Source organism: Podarcis pityusensis (assembly GCF_964106645.2).
Source record: "Podarcis pityusensis genome assembly, chromosome: 6".
NCBI classification, from domain to species: domain Eukaryota; kingdom Metazoa; phylum Chordata; class Lepidosauria; order Squamata; family Lacertidae; genus Podarcis; species Podarcis pityusensis.
In genome coordinates, this window is record NC_138030.1 from 31,129,722 (window position 1) to 31,153,545 (window position 23,824).

The following is a 23,824-nucleotide window of genomic DNA, read 5'->3' on the forward strand; positions in this document are numbered from 1 at the left end:
TAAGCCAGCTTTGCAAAAAAAAAAGGTTGTTTTTTTAAAAAAAGACACAAAAATGGTTTCTTGCTTGTCAGCCCACATGTACCTGCACTAATAATTTGCGGCACTTGGGCTTGAAACAACAAACCCCAGACACTCTTTAACAATGGGCACAACTTGCTGTTGTCAAGTTGCCTGAAGCGAATAGTGAATTCTTCCTCTCCATACTGGGTGAGTGGTTTCTCAACAACCTGGAATAAGCATAGCCGGTACTTTTTTTAAAATTAAAAAAATATCATCTGACTAAACCTAATCTGGAAAGTAGTTTAGGAAGTGCTTGAGATGCAGTTACAAAATTTTGGTCCTGAGTATGTCCATTTTAACTCAGCTGCCTCTGAGACATTAATTGTGAGTTAGGTTATGTCACATGCTAAGGGCCCTGCATAGTAATTCAGATACATAAGCTGTTAAATATTGCAGCAGTTTCACAGCTAAACGCACACTGTATTTCACTTGTTCATCTGGTTGAATACTTTTTTAAAATGCCAAGTTGGCAAGCTTCACAGCTGGAACAGGCCCATATATTTCTCTAGTCCCACCCCCTCACCTTTCCTCTTTCCAGAATGTAAAGAAAATGTCAGATTGGGTTTTCTCTTAACTTCTTACTCTTTATGAAAACATGAAAAGTGTTTTCTATCTTGGTGACAGGGATGGGTGATGTTTTTCAAGCCAAGGACTGCATTCCCTTATAGCTAACTTTCTGGGGGCTGGTGTCAAAAGTAGGTGAGGCTACAGCCATTCAGTTCATTTATTTTCTCACACACCTATACACAGGCATACATTACATTCTCTTTCTCTCTCTCTCTCTCTCTCTCTCACTCTCACTCTCTCTCACACACACACACACACACACACCCTTCACAATCACATGCTCTAGTTGTTCTCTCACACAACTATCCCCACACAAGCATTTGTTCTTTTCATATTCACTCACATCATTAACCATCGCAGATCCACTGCCTTCAGTTAATCTATTCCCCCATCCATATTGTAAACATAAGGGTGGGCATATTGTCAGCCACTTCATAGGTAAGCTGTGGGGTGCAGGAGAGGACAAAGTGGGGCTGGTAAGGGTAAAGGGCCAAGGAGAGGTGTCTCTCAAGGAGAGTCAAAGTCCTAATAGAGAGGCCCTGAGGGCCACATCTGGCCTGTGAATCATAGGTTCTGCCCCCCGACTTATGATTTGTTCAACTTGGGGGGGGGGGCACTACAATAATTGTCTGAAGAGGCTCATATCTACAGTAAGAAACCAACATGGGGAATTAAGAAATGAGGTGTATGCCTAATTGTAGAGCCTACTGCTGTGATTTATTTTCATAGTTTTGTTGTTGTTATTGGATCTTCATTAGGAAACCCTCTAGTGTGAGGGCCATCCATCCAGTGTCCTTGATGCCTGTCGAAGACTACTTGGCACAAAGTGATGCACCTATGGAGTATCTTCACAGAAAAAGGGAGCAGTATGGGCAGGGACAGGGCATTTCATATGTACACTTTGTAAGTGGCTCAAACAGCAGTTGCTCCAGGCAGCTGTGTTATCATTTTAGCCAGCATCAATCCACCATCTCCTGCAATGACAGTAGCAGAGCTACTGGAAAGTGCTAGCTGTTGAAGACACTTTAATCAGTATGTCCACTAACTTGTATGACAAGGTAATATCAGAATACTTTAGTTTATTGTTCATTTTAATTACTTTTTATTATTTATATATATGTTTTTAACTCTCTTCTATCATTTTAATTTAATATTTTAATTTTTTTGTGAGCTGTTTTGAGATTTTATTACAATCAAATAATATAAGCATTTTGTTAAATAAAATAAAATAAATAATTGTTTAGGTGTACCATTTCTAGAGGGTAGATATGGGCAATATCTGCTTTCCTTACCCTGGAATTGCAGATCACATGTGACTATTCATCAGAAACACTTGTATTTCGGACCATCACATGGCTTCATATACTGCCATATCTTTTTAGAAAACAAATACTGTAAATGGTCTTGTGTGCTTTGCTTACATGCCAAAGAGAATCTTTGCTGCTTACAAAAAAGTCACCATGCTGTGTTGTTCTTGTTTTTATTACAAGACATGAAAACAGATAAAATGTATCTCAGAGTAGATACGTTTGAACTGCTGAATCTCTTTATACCATATTCTTTCATGCCTTTCTTCTGAAACGGCGCCCCTGAAACTACTAACTTCGAAAGACTCGAAGTCCATTATGGTATTTAGACTGATTAAAAGAGAGCTCAAGAGTTTGGGTAGACAATTTGAAAATATAGTGAACTGAATATTCTTAAAAGAGGAGTCTATTCCAGAATGCATTATCACATGTGCTTAGTGGACCTGCTTAGTGGCAAACAATTTGCTTCACCTTTTTTCAGGTCTGAATTGAACCTAAGGTATTCTCATTTTCACTTGTGATAGTTTAAGGCTTATAAAATTAACAACTGTACAGTTCTTAACAGCCTTCTAGAAGGAAGAACATATACAATGTACTATGTGAACTACATTTCAGAGCCCAGTTCCTTTTACACGCACGTTAGAAGGATTTTTAATGAAGTTCTTGTATGCTGCTATTAGTAGGCAATATAATGCTAGTTTTAAAGGGACAAATAAGCATTTAACAGTAAAAGTTGTTAAGATAAAACTTAACTGTACAGGAATAAGCTTTTTTGTGAGATCTTCCATCTCCGATTGTTCATTTCAGGGTTTTGAAAGTATATTTAGACAGCGATCAGCAACCTCTCATCCTGACTTATAGCTATAGGTATATCCATGAATTTGTCGAATCTTGTTTTTCATGTTGCATATAGTGCTTTTGGTCATGGATTTCTCTATTTCTTTAAAGCGCCAGCCTCACATTGGCTTCTTCAAGTTCATGTAGGCATAAATTACCTGGTTAATTAGAACAGGAAGGCCAAATGTATTGCTAATAATATATTATCTCATAGGGCTGGATGTCTTATTTCTCATAGGCAACCATGTGGCCACATACGCAAACATGTGGCCTTCATTCCTAACTCTCTTCAACTAGTCCAGCCGCCAGTTGGAACACAGAGTTACTGTTACTGTTGCAGACCATGCTGTGTGGTTTTTATGTGTTCCCATGTTAGGAACAATGGTTGTTTTTTTAAGGCTTAAGAATATTATTGAAGTGACAAAGGTAATCAGAAACACTGTTTTTATTGTCATGTAATGGCTTTGAAGGGGACGCGGGTGGCGCTGTGGGTAAAACCTCAGTGCCTAGGACTTGCCGATCGTATGGTCGGCGGTTCGAATCCCCGCAGCGGGGTGAGCTCCCGTCTTTCGGTCCCAGCTCCTGCCCACCTAGCAGTTCAAAAGCACCCCTAAGTGCAAGTAGATAAATAGGTACCGCTTTATAGCGGGAAGGTAAATGGCGTTTCCGTGTGCTGCGCTGGTGCTGGCTCGCCAGAGCAGCTTCGTCACGCTGGCCACGTGACCCGAAAGTGTCTCTGGACAGCGCCGGCTCCCGGCCTCTTAAGTGAGATGAGTGCACAACCCTAGAGTCGGACATGACTGGCCCGTACGGGCAGGGGTACCTTTACCTTTACCTTTAATGGCTTTGATTTCTTCCCAACAATGTGGAAAGATTATGTTTTCCCACCTCGTGGGATACACTTATCCCATCTTCAGGACTACTAGAGTCCCACAAACATGTATAATATGTAAATGTGATATAGAAGCATAAAGTCTAACACAGATGAGCCCACACTGCACAGTCACTTACACCGCCAAGGCTACACAGACGCCGGATTTCACATTTGTGTGGCCTGGTCAAATAGGACCATGCATGTGGCAGATAGGCATGGCAGCCTCCACCTCCTACTCCAGATTGGCCTGGCCTGGACAATACCTTTCCTCCAATGTGTGAAGCATCCCTTTTGGCTTAATGTAGCTTTAATTTGCAGACAATGCTTTGTTGATTAAGATGTGACTCCTGTTAACATATTTCTTTGCTTTTATTATAGGTTTTTACAGCCAAAGACTCCCCTCAGCCATCTGAAGAGAAAGTAGGTGCTTTCACGAAGATAATAGAAGCAATGGGTTTCACAGGACCACTAAAATATAACAAATGGGTAAAAAATTCATCTTGTTTTCAGTGGCTCTAAATCAGGAAGGATTACCAGAATAAAGTAGTTCAAACTTCTGCTTACAAGCACATGTCTGAATGTCTTTTACGGTGCAATCCTACGTAAGTCTGCTTAGAAGGAAGTCCCACTGAGTACAGTAGGGGCTCACTCTCAGATACACATCTGTAGGATTGCAATACTACTTCACATTTGTATCTGAATGGCTAAAAGCTTGTGTATGTGTGGATTTCAGCCAATTATAGTGGACTGCCTGGACATTTGTGCCACATTTTCTGGTGGAACTACCATCTGATTTATTTATTGATATTCCACTTAATCCCAGAGTGTCTTACAGCAGTTGTTGTTTTTTTATTATCAATATGTCTGACCCCCAGGGGCTCAAAGGCACTAAAATTCTTTGGGTGAAAAAAGGCCAAATGAAGTAAAAATACATTATAAACATAAAATATGTCTAAAACAACAACAGAGCTCATATCTCACCTTGAATGACCTGTCTAAAAATACATTGAAAGGATGGGGTGGGGGTGTACACAGTGACTTGCTAAATTTGTTAAAGAGGATGGGACGGGGCAGTTCCGGGTGTGGTGGTGATGGTATCTCTTGAGCTTTGTCCAGGAGATAGATTGATCTTCACCCCCAGCCCCTGGAATGCTCCTCTTCCCGTAGCAAATGCACCAGCTGCTTTTGTTTAGAAGCTTTATTTTTAATTTCAGTTCCTTTTAGTCTTCTCCTATGTGTGTATTTTATTTTATTAAAAGATTTATAGACCTTTCAGGGCAGTTGCCATGATAAGGCAGTGTACAGTGAAATAACACATTAAATATAATATAAAAAGCACTGCAGTAAAATTTTATCCAGATACAACAATGAATCAAAATTAGATTAGATGAAAACATCTCAAGAGCATATACTGATGTTACACAACAAAATAACTGTCTGCCATCCCATCTCTACAATCATTGATTTGATAAGCCTGTTGATCTTTTAAGATGTTATTACTTGAAGATAAGAATAATGCCACTGGCATTATTGGACCACTTCTGCTGCTGGCCTGGCACCTTAGTAACATGGAAAGTTCTCAGAGGGCCCATTTCTAGTAATGACCCCATATACCATCATCGGCTGGTATGAAGCTCTATCCTGGGCCCTGTGAAATTTTGATCTGGCTGGCTTGGATTGCATTGTGATTTTATGTTGTATAGACATGGATGTAGCTGAATCTATAAAAACTGACTGACTGAGCAGATGGTTTGGCTAGCATACATGGGATTCCTTGACTCTCACAAACATTGCATTCCATAGTAAGCACCAACAATAGTGTTCACAAGCAAGCCTACGGTCACTTAGTCTGAGGTCTGGAAATGATTATTCCATCACCTCTCTTGGATTCATTTCATCCACTAACTATCCTCACTGCTTAAAAAAAAATCTGCCTCCTATCTGAGCCCTCCAGATACCAATTTCCTGGGATTTCAACTATGTTTTTAAAGAGAACTAGAAAGTTGTACCTACCTATGTCTAGTGTTATATCAATCAAAAGTACGGTTTATGTTATAGTGCTTCTCTTCAGTACCACAATTGACCCTCCTGCCCATGCTGTCAAGTTGGAATTGGATGTGGTATACTGTCAAACTGCCTATGGCATTGGGATGTGAAAATGGGAGTTTTCACTAAATTAACCATTTCTATAACTGTCATACTTATAATTTTCCATGTAGTCAAAATACTGTAAACATTCCTGTAATATGGAGTTGTTCAATTTGTAAAATTAAATACTATTTCTTTAAAGGAAGGTTCTTAAAAATAAGTGGTAGATACTTATTTGAGCTGGTCTTCTTGAAAGAACTAAGAATCTTATGAGAACTTAAAGCTTAGCTTCTGTGCTTGCACCAACTATCAGAAATTTTACAAAGACAGATGGAAGCAAAATCTAGATGTTTGCTGTTCTAATTACTATACTTGAGGGAAAACTTGGTGGAAGATAGTTGGAATGTTAGTATGGTGTCACAATGTAACAATACTTTGAGAGGTTATTCGAAAGAAAGCATACTGAAGTTACTTGTCAGTTATTACAGTTCCATTTGGGATTAATTTTTCCAGTCCCATAACTCTACTACTGAACTTAGTAGTAGAGCAAGAAGGCCCTATACAGTGGTACCTCGGTTTATGAACTTAATCCGTTCCGGAAGTACGTTCTTAAACCAAAGCCATTTTTAAACTGAGGCATGCTTTCCCTAATGAGGCCTCCCGCCGCCGGTGCCCTTCCACCATTTGGCTTCTGTTCTTAGACTGAGGTAAAGTTCACTAACCGGAACACTACTTCCAGTTTTGCGGAGTTCTTATACCGAATAGTTCGTAAACAGGGCTGTTCTTAAGCCTGCTTGCTGTTACTGTGACACAGATCACGGTACAGGTAATGAGTATAGGCATTCTTTTCAAGATCATTCAGGACTTAAAATGTAAGAACCAGAACCTTGGATTGGGCCTGGAAATGAACTGGCAACCAGTGCAACTGATACAACATCAGTGTAGCATGTTCTGACTATACCCACCTGTAACCGATTGGTTACACTTTGTTCCAGCTGAGGTTTCCCACCCATCTTCAAAGGCAGCCCCATGTAGAATATTACAGTAGTCCAATCTGGATGTGACAAATGCATGAATGACTGAGGCGAGATCTGACCTCTCTCATAGGGTTGCAGTTGGAGTACCAGCCTAAGCTACCATCATCACCAGAGCTTTCCCAGACAGCAGTAATTCCGGAAATACAAACTAACTGCCAACTGATCCTTTAGGTTTAGTGCAACAGTGTCAAGGACAGGCTGAAAAGCTCTATACAAAGGTGTCTACTGTCCCACCCACAGTACCTATGTCATATCTGGATTAAGCTTCTCCCTCATTCTCCCCAAATGGTTTAGGAGCTCCACAGTCTCCTCAGAATAAGCTTGCAGAAGAGAAAAATGACTTCTCCCTGTGGCTTCATATAGATAATTCACATAGCAATATGGTTAGCAATATGTTTTAGATATAACTTGAGTTATTCTGCCTGCCTATCAGCTACCTTGATTCCATTGTGGTGTCTGGTGATTTAGTACACATGGATTCTTTTTTTCCTTCTTTTGCAAGTACAGCTTAAATTCAGGGTTCATCTGGAAAGGAAGATTTTTTTCCTTAATGGAGCCAATCCCAGCAATTATTGAATTTGGAACCAAATTTAAAATGTGCTAAATACAAGTCCCATTTGCAGAAGAATGATCAGGAGTGCACTCCAACACTCCTTTTTGTTCTTTGTAGCCACAGCTTTACCTTGATGTCAGATGCGTGTAGCTGAGGAGAAATGGATTTACATACCAAATGAGGACCCCTGGCAGGCCTGGTTTGCCCCATGGGCCAGATGTTCCCTATGCTTGCCCTATAGGAAGCTGCCTTATACCAGATCAGACATTTTTGGCCCATATAGTCTTGCATTGCCTCATCTGACTTATATTGGCTCTCTAGGGATGTTGGCCAGGGTCTTTCACATTACACACAACCTGACACTTTTAGCTGGCGATGGCAGGGATTACATTTGGGTTCTTGTTTCATACTAAGCATGTGTGCTTCCACTTTTACTGCCAACAACACAGGAAAAAAAATAAGAATGTCAACTAGTTCACTAAATAGCACCTGGATTTCTGGGTGCTTCTGCGACCTTGTGAGATGCAGTTTAAATAAATACTTGGCCAATCAAATTGGAACTAAAGAGCCCAATCTAGATTCTGGAATATAGCATTAGGCTCTGGGCTTCTAGCAGCAGCACAAAGGGACTCCTTGTGCTTTTGAATCCTTTGGCTCTGGTTCTCAAAAAAAAAAAAAAAAAAAAGTTCTACATAGCACAGGAATGCCAACACAAGGGGCTTAAAAAAATCTGGAGTGGGTGGAGCCTGGGCTAATGCCAGAGCACACTTTTGCTGTAGTGAAGAAGTGAGTTTTGTATTTCAGCAACTGAGTCAGAGGCTTTCCCATCTGCTTCTCTTGCACATCTTGTGCTTGCACTGCAACAAGTATAATAGGGAATAGAATGGGGCTGAAACTTGTGGGGTGATTTGCATAGGGTGAAGATCCTCAGTCCATCTTTTGTATACATGCATTCATTGAGCCTAGTACTCAAAACTGCACAGAGCATGTGCTCCTTCACATGTGCCATATATTCTCTGATATGTTGTCACTGTGGGCTCATTCAGCTTATTTTCCAGATGATCTTTGTTTTCATTATAATTTCCTTTATGGGCCCTTTGAGGGTCTTTTTCTCTTGCTGCTCTTGCTTTTTCCCAGATCTGAGATGGAAGAGTATTGAGCGTCCTGCTCTTTCTTTGTCTTTATTTTAACTTTGCAGAGGCTCACCAGAAACCTGACTGGAAATTGGCTTGCAGTCTCCTACACTGTTGTTGGTTTTAAAAAAAAAAACCTGGTCTAGACAAGTTGGAGTTCTTAGAAAGGGGAAGGGTTAGGATTAGAGGACCTGAAGAACTAATTAATCAATTGCTATAATTTTTACTGCCCAAGAAATTGTTAGTGTAAATAATAAATTGGTTAGTCATAATTTCCTGGACTGAAAAGAGATGGTGGCTACTAGCCAGTATAAGTTTAAGAATATTGCCAGCCCAACAAAATATCATTCTGTGGCAGGAAAATCCAGTAAACATAATGTGTTTCTTGACTTAAGAACATGGAACTGTGTCAACTTTTATTGGCGGAGTAGAAAAAAATATTGGCTAGAATATTGACTAATGTGTCAATGTATAAATGGTATACATGAAACGAGACCTTGGAAGGGCTAGTCTTAGAAGTGAGTACAGTATGCAAACATTTTTTCATTTATGAACTTACTCATCAGATCTCCATATAATGGAATGAAACAGCAAACACATTAGAAAACAGTATTGCTCATGATTGTCATTAACAGGAATTTAGATGGCCTAAATGTGTGAAGAGCTGAAATGCATGCAAAAAACCTTGACAGATGTTGATAAAAATGGTGCACTGCTGACTAGACAGTTTGAGCATTTGGAGTCATCGATATGATAACCCAAAAGTTAACTTAGTATTTTGGCTTGTTTTCAGTATGGGAGAGTGCTTCACAGTTAAATAGCAACAAACATAGCACAATAATATAAGTATCTCAGAAGACTGAAGGCCATCTCCACAATTATTTATGCAAATGTTTTAAGATAGCCAGACTATTTTATTACAATCCCTAAACAAATGTATAGTTTTGATAGCAGAAGAAGTGTATTTGGTGTGATTAATGAAAACTCTCACATTATGCATGTTGTGAGTACTAAAAGCAATTGTTTTTCCTCTCCAGAAAATCAAAATAGCAGCCCTGCGAATGTACACATGCTGTGTGGAGAAAACAGACTATGAGGAATTCTTTAACAGTAAGTTTTCCATCTCTCATCTCTTATTCACTTCTATTACATCCCCACCCTTAGGTTATGGAGGAAGTAGGACAGCCTGCAGCGTGGGTTTAATGCTCAAATCTTGCTTATTTCCTTGTAAGTGTGTATGCCTACACTTATTTCTGCCTGTTATAAGGAACAGTTCTTATGAAACAAAGCCCGCTATACAGGCAACATATTGCATATTTAAAAGGAAAAGAAAGAGGTCATTCATATCCAACCTACTTTTTTAAAAAAACCAAATCTTACCAATATGAAAACACTAGTCTTCACTGTCACTGCAGGTAACCCAGGCACTGAGTTTCCTGCCCTGTTGCCACTCCTGTATGCTCAACTTGTTTTTCAACCATCCTATGATCCTTTAATTATTCAAGCACAGAATGGAATGTGAAGCCCATGTTTGGAAGAGAGCTATCATTAATATGGCCCTGCAATAATAATTAATGACTTGGCTGTTAAACAAGAGAGTAGTTTTCAACTAATAGATCAGTGTATAATGAGCAATTGAGTGGACAACCAGAAATCATTAATCCATTTTTCCTCATCTTTCCAGTTTATAACAGAATCAATAAAACCACAAAAACTAAAGAAGTAAACATGTAAAATTAACCAAGTTGCAGACAGAAGGCTTGCCTAATGAATAAAAAATGAATAAAAAAGTGGTGAGATGTCACCAGAGAAGGTGCCATATGAATCTCTGAAGATACAGAGTTCTAGAAAAGTTGCCGTAACAGAGTTTTCCCACATGTTCCCACTAATCATGCTCAAATGGGGTTGGGAGATGTAGGAAGACCTCTTCCAGTGATTTGGGTGGATTGGCAAGATTGGTAGAAGGAATTGATCCTTTAAGTATCCTTGATGTAGGCTGTTTAGGAAATCTGCTAGGTCACCCCATCTTAAGCCATGAAGAGCAAGGATCAAACGCACAAGTGGACTACACCAGTTGGGTTCATCATAAGTCTTTGCTTGCTGCCACTCTCATCCCTGCAGTTTTTTAATTAATCGAAGCTCCCAGAAACTAGAGAGCCCATCTGGTTCTCACTCGTAAGATTGGATATTTGGGAGTGATAATTTTGAGAGTGCTAATCATTTCTCCATTCCAGAGGTCAGCTACAGCTTGAAGGGAGGGGGCCATAGTTCAGTGTTAGAGTACATGCACCCCAGTTTTAGTCCTTGCCATCTTCAGGTAGGCCTGTTTCCTGTCTGAAACCCTGAAGATCTGCTGTCAGTCAGCATGCAAATGATTTTGAGCTATATGGACCAATCGTCTGAGGCTAAAAAGGGAGCATTCTTTGATCACCACTAGTCACAGCTGAGAAAATCCCCCAGAGCCATGGGGATACAGTGGGGGTTGTCTTCCTCCTCTGAGGAGGTGAGAGGTCGCAGGACACATTTTAAGGCAAGTATATTAATGATGATAGTTCATGATCTTGGTATTACAGTCTTATGTTAACACCTTGCTCACTCAAAATACAGCATTTGTTGTTTATTTAAAATGTTTATATGCTTAGCTGCGATTCCTGCATTTAGTTATGACTCCTGCATTGCAGGGGTTTGGACTAGATGACCCTTGAGGTCCCTTTCAGCTCCACAATTCTATGATTCTCCAGTTTAAGAAAAACCAAAGTTGACTCTGACAATTAAATAGCAAATAAAATTAAACTTAAAATGTACACGAAGCAATAGAAGCACAGGAGAGTATTAAGTCTAGCAGAACCATTGGTTTAAAACAGATTTGGTAACATGCTGAAAAGCCTGGGCAAATATACTGGAAAAGACATGAGACTTGGTACCAGGCAAAAGTCCTTCAAGAGGGCATTCCACATAATGGGTGATAAAACTGCCTCTGCCTGGTAATCACCTAATTTTAGGAGTCAGGAACTTAGAGAAGGGCCTTCATATAATGTAAAATTTGGGCAGGCTTGTGTGATCAAGTGTCTTGAGTCCTAAGCCATTAAATGCCCTTGAACTGTTCCTGGAAATATACTGCAGCCACTACAGTTATTTAATAAGTTATCCTAGTTAGTAGCCTAGTTCTTCAATTTTTCAGTAACAAAAGTTTCCAAAAAGTCTTAAAAAGCACTACAGCACATTGCAATAATATAGATGAGTTACCAGGGTGTGGATAGCTGCTGCCCATTTTTGGGGGGGGGGGGGTTAAAGACAGGCAGTAGCCATGGGCATAGCCAGGATTTACAGTATTTTAAGGGGGAGGCAGGCTTTATGCTGTGGGGCGTGGCAAAATCAAAATACCTGCAATACAATCAGGCAGCTAGTTAAGCATTTCTGTTTATTTACTTAATGGGGGGCAGCTGCACCGCTGTGGCTACGCCCATGGCTGCAGCTGGTGTATCAGGCTTAACCACTTGAAGGTGCTGCATGCCGTGGGTGGCCCATAAATCCCCACTGTATCCAGCCCCATCCAGAACAGTTTGGACATCTCCCTGTTCTATGAATTGCACACTAACAGTGAAACAGAAACTAGGTCAGTCTAAAACCTGATAAGGAGCAATAAGCTGAAGCTCAATCCAGATAAGATGGAGGTTTTGTTGGTGGGCAATTTATCTTCCTTGTGGTATTAACTGCATAGCAAATTATCATTCATTTTTAAACTTTGCATAGGAAAACATTTGATTTTGTTACAATATTTATTATTGTATTTTATGTTGTTGTTGTTATTTATACCCTGCCCATCTGGCTGGGTTTCCCCTGCCACTCTGGGTGGCTTCCAATACATATAAAAACATAATAAAGCGTCAAACATTAAAAAATACATTTGTGTAAATTCATTTACTTTTTTTAAAAAAAAGATTAAAGTAATGATTTTAAAAATAATTATATATATTTTTTAAGAATTTCAGATGCCTGACACGTTGAACTCATGGTTTTTAGTAGCACAGCTTCACGTCTGGTAAGCAAAACTTTAAAGCTATATTTTCTGCCCCTCAAAAGCTGTATTTTCTGAATTCTGCAACATCTATACCAACTACAGAAGTCTGTCACTGCTAGTGACAAAAATACTGGACTTGTGGGCAGTTTTTTAAAAAACAAAGGTCAAAGAAGCCTAATATTTGTAGTTATTTCTAAAGTCTAGTAGGGGGAAGGATATGGCTAGGAATAACTTTAAAATAAATAAATATATAAAGGTTTCATTCACCTTGAATGGAAAGGTCTCTTATTTAGCTGTTATAGGAAAATCTCACATTTACGTAAAAGTGGTTTGAATTGTGAGAACCTGTGGTGATTTTACTTTCTGGTTGTCAGAAGCCTTTAACAAATTATACCATTGACATTTACATTTGCACCTCTAAAATGTACCTACAGATTAAGTGAATGCCAGGTTGGTTGCATGTAGAATATTTAACACCTCAGAAAGTGAGTTTTTCCTTCATTTGTTAAATAACTAGCCAAGAAAAATAATTAGGCAAAATATAGTTTTCATCTAAAGTTACGTGTTTGAAAAGGTCAAAGTGATATAGCAATGATGCAGAAGGAAGGAAATTATTTTTCCAATTGCTTGCCTCTCTGAAAGTTAATAGCACTAGATTTGAGTCTACCAATATAGACGCTCAAAAGGTGTCACCGAACAAAGTGTAACCACATGACCCAGATAGCATGTGTACTTTTTTTTCATCTCTCCTTTTCCAAGCTTTCTCAATTACTTCAGGGTTCCAAATGATATTATGAACTTTATTCCAGTGGTGTGTGGTGTTAGCTTACAACAGGCATTCAGAAAATGAGACAGCTGAAAGATTAAAGTGTGTATGCATCTCATGAGTGCATTTAAGAAAGTCCCTTATTAGAGCACATTCATCACTGGTTTGGGGAAATAAAGGTGTGACACAGAGACACATGAATCCTGAGCTAATATAGGGTGCTTTGGGGGGATTTTGGTTATGTCCCAAGGTGAACTGGGGATCTGACCAGGTACCTGAAGTAAAGTGAGGTCCTGTAGTGCCTCAGTTATTAAGATGTCTAAAAATGTTGCAGAAAAGTTTCTGCTAACAGAAAAACTAATGTATTTAAGCTTACATTGAAAGGGAAATACTAGGTAGGCTGTGAGGGAAGGGAGAGTAGACACCAGGATGGGAAGCTAAGGGGGGAAATGCTCTCTTGTGATTGACAGGTCAAGTTTGTAATCAAATGGAATTGTTTTACTTTGACTCTCCAGTCTGTGTTCTTGAGGAGGAATGTTGCCGTATATGAGCAAAAGCGCTGAAGCATATATCTATCTTGTTTATTTAATTATTTTTAATTATTTAACAAACTTCTATTCCACTTGATTGGAAATAGACTCTCTAAGCGGTTTACAAGAAACAAGCATTAACATTTTAATAAAAGACAAAATATTTAAAGAATTCAAATACAGTGGTGCCTCAGGTTAAGTACTTAATTCATTCCGGAGGTCCGTACTTAACCTGAAACTGTTCTTAACCTGAAGCACCACTTTAGCTAATGGGGCCTCCTGCTGCTGCCGTGCCGCCGGAGCACAATTTCTGTTCTCATCCTGAAGCAAAGTTCTTAACCTGAAGCACTATTTCTGGGTTAGCAGAGTCTGTTACCTGAAACATATGTAACCTGAAGCATATGTAACCCGAGGTACCACTGTACAGTGGAACCTCAGTTTTCGAGTGTCTCGGAAGCTGAAGGATTTGGAACCCAAATGCGAAAAGCCCAGAAGTAATTGCTTCCCTTTTCGAACATGCCTTGGAAGTTGAACAGCTTCCGAGGTGCGTTTCTCAATTTTTTCAATGGATTTTAACGACTGCCCATTGATCTTCAGTTTTTGAATGTTTCGGAAGTTGAACAGTCTTCCAGAACAGATCATGTTCAAAAACCGAGGTTCCACTGTATAATTAAAATCAACAGTTAAGACGAAACAGCTTAAATCATATGCATTCATCACATGCATGTCTGGAAAGACCTGCCTGAACAAAAATGTCTTAATAAGGCGCTGAAAAGAATACAGCACTGGTACCTGCCTGGTGTCAATAGGCAGGGAGTTCAGAAGTGTGAGTGCTGCGAAAATAAAAGATTGTTCCCCCCCCCCGGTACCTATTTGTTTGTTTGTTTCATACAATTTATATACCACCTGTAGAAAAAAAAATCAAAGCAGTTTACAAAAATGATAAAACAATGAAATTATCACTAAAAATTTACAGCCATAATTTAAAACATAGAGAAAGTAAAAATCACATTAGACTAAAACAAATAAAAACTCATACTAACTTTAAGTGATTCCTTTTTTATCTCCCCTCTCCGCCCAACTGCAACAGCTACCCTTGCTGGAAAACCACAGCTTGTATCCTTCTGAAATTTGTCAGAATTCGCTCCCTAATAAGGATATACAATTTGCTTAAATTCCACACACACACCCCAAATAAAAGTTACAGATCTTTCATTTTGAGTGCAACACAAAAAGCCCTGGAGCAAGTTGCCTGCACTGTGACAGGCTTTATTTATCCACCCTGGAGCAGGGGCAAGGGAAGCCTTGCTTTTTCTGAAGTGGACTGTGCCTTGGACCCTGCACCAAATTTAAGTTGAAACTGAATCTTGTGGCCAGAAACCAATTTTGCAAGTTGCTTTGGGTTACATTTTGTAAATAAAATTGACTAATAAGTTCAATAAATAATAATAAATATAATGATCTTATCCTCTGAATGTTCATTCTTCATTGCTGCTGTTAGACTCACAGAATTGCTAGTAACTAGCTCTGTAGATGGCCATCACAGCAGCCGAAAGCAGCCATGCTAATTGCTGTACTTGTATTTTAAAATGTAAGTGTTGAATGTATTCCAAATATTTCTGGTACCCTTGCAGCTAATTACATCTCAATGATACTTTAATCATTCAAGCTATTATGTGTTGCCTGCATTCACAGCTCAGATTGCACTTTGCCCTAAGGCTGAAGATGCCAGGTTGAGGCAGCCCTGTGCTCGTCAATTTCATTGTGCAAACCTCCTTTGTTTACCTCTTTCTAAAATGCTGAAGAGGAGAGTGGGAAACTGTGATGTTTTATTAGAGAGCTCTAGCTGCTTAATGGTGACTAAAATAAAACCCCCAAAACAAAACTGAGGATGGCTATCCCAAGAGATGGATAGTACTCAGAAGCCGTCTTCAGTGGGCAAGTACAAGCCGTGCATTTTGGACACACATCCTACAGCTTGCACACCAATTTGCTCCAGGCTGAGGTGTTGGAAACCAAAGATATCTGAGGACCAAGCTAGTCATTAAATGGATCTTTGCATTTAATTAGCAGGTTTAAAAAAATGCAAATGGCATCAGCTGAAGCATGATAATTATTAGGAATGCAGCAGGTAAGGAGAGGAAGTGCCACCTGAAAGGTTGCTTTTTCCTGTTGATACCTGCCTGTAGGTCTGTGAACCACCCTGAGACCTCCGGGTATAGGGCGGTATACAAGTTCTTTCAATCAATCAATCAATCAATCAATCAATCAATCAATATCCTCTCTTGAGGCCCTGTTATATGTTCCACAGATAAATGCCCATAGCATAGAATAAACTTGCCCTGTTCATATTTCTAAGGTAATTATCCTTTTAAAATAACATGGATAGTCTTTTTTAAAATCTCAGATACTGTATTAATACATCTCTAAAGCAAAACTTCCCTATACTCAAAATATGGTTTGGTTGTTGAATAATTGAATATATTACAAAACATGACCTTATGGTAAAACAATAAAAAGTTTTGCAGCTGTGTTGATGTAGTTAGAAAATCTAAGAACCTGTGTCATTTAACCTCAAGTGGCAGTTGTTGTAAACGAGGTACTGTTTTTTAAAAAATAAACTCTCCAGATTCCATGACCTCATTCAGGGTGCTGCAACACTGCTCTGTGACAGCACTAAACATCCAAATATACAGCATCTTTTAAAGCGTTGGGCTAAGTGTTACTTGAAAAAAACATTTGGTTCTTGTTCCATCAGTGAGAGCTTATGGTGCTTGGTCTCTGCCACTTTTGGATCCTCTTTTTGTTGTTGTTGTTGTTGTTGTTATTGTTATTAATACAGGGAACATTTGACAAAAGTTTTATAGTAAAAACGGGCATGTCCATGGTCCCACGGAGCTTATAGTGGTGCTTACGTTGTTATCAGACACACTGCTGCTCTATATTCCTGGACCATGCACCAGTTGCATCTCCTTTTTTGTCTCCCCTTTGTACTTCTCATAGAATCATAGAATCATAGAGTTGGAAGAGACCACAAGGGCCATCGAGTCCAACCCCCTGCCAAGCAGGAAACACCATCAGAGCACTCCTGACATATGGTTGTCAAGCCTCTGCTTAAAGACCTCCAAAGAAGGAGACTCCACCACACTCCTTGGCAGCAAATTCCACTGTCGAACAGCTCTTACTGTCAGAAAGTTCTTCCTAATGTTTAGGTGGAATCTTCTTTCTTGTAGTTTGGATCCATTGCTCCGTGTCCGCTTCTCTGGAGCAGCAGAAAACAACCTTTCTCCCTCCTCTATGTGACATCCTTTTATATATTTGAACATGGCTATCATATCACCCCTTAACCTCCTCTTCTCCAGGCTAAACATGCCCAGCTCTCTTAGCTGTTCCTCATAAGGCATCGTTTCCAGGCCTTTGACCATACTCTCATACTCTCTTAAGTCAAAATTTCCAGAATCTAATGTGTTTCCTTTGCTATCCTCTAGGATGTGTTTAGTACGAATGAAGCAGGAAGGACGAACAGGAAAATACATGTGTCGCTATATAGTTCATTCTATGTGGGAAGATGTTGAGCAACGTGGGAAGGTCATGGGAGTAAGTAGTCTTTGGCACAGATTTCTTTATCACATGACTGTCATGTTGTGTCGGTGTCAGGAAGCTAGTGCTTCAGAATTCAGATTGCCTTAGCCATGTGGTCCATCTAAAATTTTACTATTTATTATATTTGTAAGAATAACTGAGCAGAAGAGTGAACAGATGATGTTTCCAATGATCTTTTATCACGTGCAAGTACAGCTAGCCATAAACTTCATCTTAAGCTAAATTTAAATATCTCACACTGAGGTAACTGCAACAGCTAATATGTATTCATCCATGTGTTTTTGTTTTTTGCATTTATATCCCACCTACCTTGCCTTCAAGGAGCTCAAGGTGGCATCCCCTCTCCATTTTATTTTCACCACAGCCCTGTAGGTTGTTAGGTTCGGCTGAAATCCTTAGCATAGCTGTGTGAGATTAGCAGGCAACTCCTCAACCATTGGAGAGTAGGTAGGCAGACCTTGGCAAAATGAGGTATGAAGTGAAGGCACAAGACTGGGGGTGATCATCAGTGAGCTGCGCACAGGTGAGCTGAAGTGAGCTGCTCGCTAGCCCTGTGGAGGCTCCTTTTATTGAGACATATACGCAAGCCAGGCAAATACATTTTGGGCTGTGACCTTTACACATCTTCCGTCCCGAGATCGAGGGGTAGTACAAAGTTATTTTGGCACCTGTTTCCACAGCATCATTTTCCCTTTGCACAGTGTATGACGAAGGAGACAAAAGGTCTCAGAGACAAAGGTTACAGACAGGACACCGCAGACTGCTGAGACCGCAAAAGGTCAGACAGAGGGAACGATGTACAGACAGCTGTGGCTTGTCTGGGGGGGGGGGATGTGCCCCACACCCCAAGGTCACGTGTGCAGGCAGACTGTGACTGCCTGCTGGTGGGGAGTGTGCTTCCTCCGGACCCCACTGCCCACTCCGAAACATCCCTACAGAGGTATAAATGCTAGGTTTGACCAACTGGCCAGTGATTTCTTGTCGCCAGCAATAATCTAATGATGGTGTCCAGTTATTGCACTGTGGATTGATTCTTTTCCTTGATGGAAAAAAATTGCATTCTGACTACTTCTACAGAATGGACAGCAGTTGCTATGACTTCATGGGTTGCTGTAGAGAGGTGTTAGCCACTCTCTTAGACACTCCCATCATTCCGTACCTGAGAAAAAGTCAGCTTGCTGCTCCTAAGATGTACTCACAGTGGAGGTTTTCAAATCATACTTCCAGCCCGTAAAAAAGTGTGCTGCCTAATGCTGAGAACTAATTATAGTAAGCAGCAGTCAGAGCATTGGAAGGTCAAGGATATACAATCAGCTGCCCAGAGCAACAAGCTAACAATTAGCTAATCAAGCAGTATTTATTTCAGAAAGTCAAATCCAATCAAATTATGCTTTCTGAAAATATGCTCAATTTAGTCAGTTTTACCAATGTGATTTAAAAGGCAAAGCCTAATAAAGGGGAAGGCAAAAAGAAGAAGAAAAAGAAAAAACCCTCCTGCCATTGCCATGGGATATTTTTTATAAGGTATTCAGTTTTACTTTCTCAGTAGTAATTCTACCAACTCATAGTTAATGATGTGAAGGCCTGGGGGAAAACATGGAAATATTTTTTCAAGAACTTTAAAATAATTTTCCAGTGGGAACACTGAAAATTTTGGGGAACACTATAAGGAGAAAATTTCTCATGCAATATTTTTTTCTCTTTGAATGAGTGATATGGTTTTTAAGAAAAGGATGTATAATATTGTTATTTTTATATCAGATAGTCTACAGTAGAGTGCCTTATTCCTGAGTAAACTGTAGGCATATATAGCACACAAATTCCTTATGCATTTCTGAATCTAGAGAGCGCTGCCATCATGATGAAAAGACCATACATGGCCTAGTTTTCTTTGAATTGCTCCTTGCTTCCTTCTGGTGATGGTTGATTTAGTTTTGAGATTCTAGAGCAATTATTCTCTGTGGCTTCGAAATCTCTGGAAGTGTTGCATCTCCAAATGTAGCCAAGATTAAAGTTCAAAACATTGCTATTTCCTACCTGAGAAATAAAAATACTTGTACAAGAAAAAAATATTGCAAACCTATGGATCATTGATGAGGAAGCTGAAGCCTTCCAGATGTTGTAGGATTCCAGCTTCCTTCCTTCCTGCTCATTGACCATTCTGGCTGGAGCTGAGGGGAGTTGGACTCTCAACAGCATTTGAAGACTCTCTGGTTCCCCAGCCCTGCTAATAGGGATGGGGATGTCTCATTTTGCAAACTATTATACCTGCTTTATTAATTAATTTAGAGGATCATTTAACTATAATGAGACTTTGTGTGGTTGAAACTACTGCAAGCTTTATTTCAGTTATGGGTTAGTAACAAAGAAGAAAATGGAGTGGTATTGAAAGACAGAGTGTAGATTGAATAACATTTATAAAGCCCTAAGTCCTTGTCCTTTTTGTAGATAGATATCTGGCACTGGCTTCTTAAGCTGTATATAAAGGCCAGAATAAAACATGTGAAGTCATTGTTTGCTTTATACATATTTTTCTGAATTTTCACATACAGAAAAGTTCAATTATTATTAATTATATTGATTATATTAATATTACCTGAGAATTTTTGTTATTGTTAGCTTGTAAGGAAGTCTGATTCCATAGTTTTCTTGTTCTGCTGACCCAAACAATGATGTTCCTTAAAACAGAAGGACTCACTTTTATGTTAAGAATTCATGGCAGAGAAAGTAAACTAGCTCAAAGCAACGAGTGCTCATTCCAGAACATTGATGATACCTTTCTAGGCCAAAAGGGGGATTTCAACCTATGAAACTTGTTTACTCAAAGTTAGAAGGACTTTTGACTTTCAGAATTTTGATTTGAGATCTATCCGTTTTGAGTTCTATACAAAAGCATAAATCGGTAATTTCATACTAACATAGCATATAGATATAGCAGTATAAGTAACAGGCACAAGGAAGGTCAGCTATACTTTTACAAAGAAACCCCATTTAGGGGAAAGCTTTATGAAGAAATTATAAAAAGGTCTGTAGTTAATTGAAATACTTTTGAAAGATAACTATGCTGAAAAAAATAAAACTTAGATAATATTTTGGCAAGGCAAGTGAAACATTGCTTTCATAGCTGGCAATGTGTAGAGAAAATGGATGTTAAAATTATATATTTCAGATCTGGTGGCTTTGTTTAGTTTTAGAACATGCCATCTGGTATTACAGATGTAAGGATAGCATGGTTTGAACCAATGCAATCCATTGCATTTTCACTTCAAATTTATGCTTATCCCTGTTTTAAATGGTGTATTAATTCATAGACTAGTTGTTAAAATTGTTGCAATCTGAATCTCAGCTGCAAAGTTTTGGGACCCTTTAACCTGGGCTCCTTCAGCACTCTTGATTGTTGGCAAGAGTTGAGACCCAAAACTTGACACAGCTGTAAAAACAGAAAGAAAGCCTTTGGCCTCAGCAATTCTACTGGTGCAGGCAGATTTCATATATAAATTTTACTCTCCTGCCCCTAGAACTAATGAAGTCAGTTTCTTTTGGTGGTTATGCAGCCAGGTGTGTCCAGTTTTGTGGCTAACCAGTGTTCTTTACTTAATTTTTCCACTTGTGACTTTTCTACCAAACTTAAAAACAAGCATGAAAATTGGCTTGATGCAGTGATTCAAAGTATTACTAGTAACATTAGGCTCGATAAAAGATTTCCTTTTGATCCTGCTCTGCTCTTGTGTCTGTCATGCATTTTATAGGCATGAACTGTCTAATCTGTCAGCTGCTCAGTAGTTTTCATAGGTGAGAGCCAGGGACAGAACCTGAAAACACAAATTAATGCTCTACCTAAACAAATAAATAAATCTGTTAAGATGCTTCTAGAAAAAGAAAAACCCTGAATCATCTTTTCATTTTCAAAACATCTGAACTGGGGATGGGTAGGATTAAAATAAATGGTAGATGTTCGTATATGTCGCTCAGTGAGTTATAGGCCTGGTTTGGATTGTCACATCTTTGCTTATTAAGCTGATATGTTCGCATTGTAACTGAATAATCCGTCTCGTTCCAAAAGATTGTAAATACAGTTTCCCAGTTCAGACAAAATGAGAAACCATGTTTAATTAGAGTCTTCTTGGTTCAGTCTCTGTTTGCTGTGAAGGAGTTCTTGCATGGGCAAAAGGTTTTGTATATCTCAGCTTAATAAATGGAGAGATGTTCATTTGAATGCACCTATAAGCTACTCGCTGATGTAAATTTTTAACTAGGATTTTGGAAGTCTGCCATGCAATTGTGCATGCTCTGCACCCACCCACCCTGCTTGATCCCCCCGCCCCAAATCTATCAAGTGAGTCTCTTGAATTCACTGACCCCCATTAAGCTGATCGCCACAATGCTTCTGAACACATATGGAGAATCTTGGTGCATCTGTAGATTGATGGCTATAGCATGCAATACCAAACTAGAGAGAAGTAGGAAGCACAGAATCCCACAACCTGTTCCTGATCCCTAAGCCCTAGTTATTTTTTATTTCTGCCCCAGTCCTTAGAAATGTTATCTTCTGCTTAAAATTTCAAAGCTCTCACTTTCTATACAGAAACTTAAAAACTGTGGAAAACATGACTTAAAATCACATCTGAAATAAGCATTCCTAATGGCAAACATCTTTCTAACAAAAACCTTGCCTTCAAGTTGGAGTGCTGCTCTTATCCCACAACGTACAAGACTTGTTTGTTCAGTGTAAAATCCTGATTTGTAGCTGAGCCTGTTTTAAAAGCTGTACAAGATGATAGGAGCAGGAAGAGGCCGTCCAGCCCAACATGCCAACCGCATTTTAATTTAACTTAATCCCACCTTCCTGCTTTCCCACCAGACCACTCAGGCCCCTCCTTTTCCAGAAACACATCTAAGTGTCTCTTGAATTCATTTATTGGCCCTGCACTGTGGAGTACAATGAAGTCTTTGTTATGTTTTTAGGTAGAGCTATTTATACACAGTAGCCCCTATTCTATATTCAGTTACTCTGGAGTGGTTCAGATGAAGTTTACTGGGATTACTTCATATTACACCAGAGCAGCTAAAAGGAGAGTCTTGCCTGATATTCTGCAACTAATTGAAATAAAACTCATGCGTCTTTCTTTCTTTCTTTCTTTCTTCTCTCCCCCCCCCCCAAACCAGTACATTGAGGATTAATTTATAGTAACACTAGACTATAATGGCACTAGAGGTTAGTATACAAATCACAGTCTTAATCTCTTTCATAGATGCCACACTTCCAATTCAGAAGGATCTCTCCTGGTTACAAACAGATCCAATGATAGCAAGGAAAGGAATCAGTAAAATCAGTCTGAATGGATAATTATCACAGGACCAAACAATGTAACCCAGAACCACTTAATTGATAGTACTGTTGCTTTTCTCTATATGAGCAGGAGAGTAAAAACTGCCTAATTCACATGTCACAGTAAGCTAGTATTGCTGGCTTATCAGAAACAGGCAGTGTGCTAGTGCATGTTTTCCAGTTGCTCTCACTTGCTCACGCTAAGGGAGGAGCAAAACACCAGGAAGCCGCAATTAAGCTTGGCTTCCCATTACATCCAACCCAGGATCCTAGTTTGTTGCTCTCTACCATGCCATTTTTAAAAAACTTGAAATTGCTGACTTCTGAAAGAGCAACAGACTATGGTCCAGGGTTTGGACAGCATAGGAAGCCATGTTTAATTGAGGCTTCTAGTTTCTGCTGCTCATGCTGCATAGGAGTGAAATAGGAACCATTGGGCAGCATGCAGGAACACACTGCTCATTTCTGGTAAACTATGATAAGCCAGCAATCTTGACATATGGTGACAGGAAAACATGGTCACTGTGTTCCCTCATGTTCGATCCCAGTGAAAGGCTAGACTAATGCACAGAAACAATGGGATAATGGTGACTTTAAACTGCAGCTAAATTTATGGAAACCCATGTGGTAAGTTAGCAATACATATCTGGAGAGCTTTCAGCCCCCAAAATAAAAGGAGGGTAAGTTTAACAAGGGAAACATTTGGACCCATGCAGTGAGTCACTGCATATGAACAATAGAGCGCATAAAAAACTTCTACATAGTTTCATTTAAAACAGTGGCAGGGTGACTGCTTGTGTGAATTTGGCCATTTGTGGTGCTTGGAATGAACTATTCCGGTTTAACCAAGTTCACAAAATTCATTTTAAAATCTCAGAACTACATCTGAAAGCAGTTCCCATAATTGCAGGTGAACTGAACACGAATTAAGTCCATTTTGGGGTAGAACTTTGAGGTGTCTCTCTCTCTCTCTCTCCATCATTAATTTTTAGAAGGAATTTGAAAACTTTCTTGTTTACCCAGGCATTTGGTGAATACTAAAGAATACTGTTTGCAACAACCCTGAGATCACTGGATGGAATAATATTTTTAACTGTAGCTGTTTTTAGAATACTTTAA

At 39.3% G+C, this 23,824-nt stretch overlaps 2 protein-coding genes across 4 annotated transcripts in view; one reads left to right on the forward strand and one right to left on the reverse strand.

The window, feature by feature from the left end:
* CEP250 (centrosomal protein 250) overlaps nucleotides 1–23,824 on the reverse strand; it is a 129,324-nt gene that overhangs the window by 83,595 nt on the left and 21,905 nt on the right. The gene's annotated exons all lie outside the window — the stretch shown is intronic.
* UQCC1 (ubiquinol-cytochrome c reductase complex assembly factor 1) overlaps nucleotides 1–23,824 on the forward strand; it is a 41,106-nt gene that overhangs the window by 6,058 nt on the left and 11,224 nt on the right. For 2 of the 3 annotated variants that reach the window (XM_081010409.1, XM_081010410.1), the window contains exons 4-7: nucleotides 4,024–4,131; nucleotides 9,494–9,566; nucleotides 12,441–12,498; nucleotides 17,262–17,370. In XM_081010409.1, the coding sequence (XP_080866535.1) occupies nucleotides 4,024–4,131; nucleotides 9,494–9,566; nucleotides 12,441–12,498; nucleotides 17,262–17,370 (348 nt within the window). Of the gene's footprint in view, nucleotides 1–1,385; nucleotides 1,531–4,023; nucleotides 4,132–9,493; nucleotides 9,567–12,440; nucleotides 12,499–17,261; nucleotides 17,371–23,824 lie in introns of all 3 variants that reach the window. The other variant, XM_081010411.1, reaches the window with a different exon arrangement.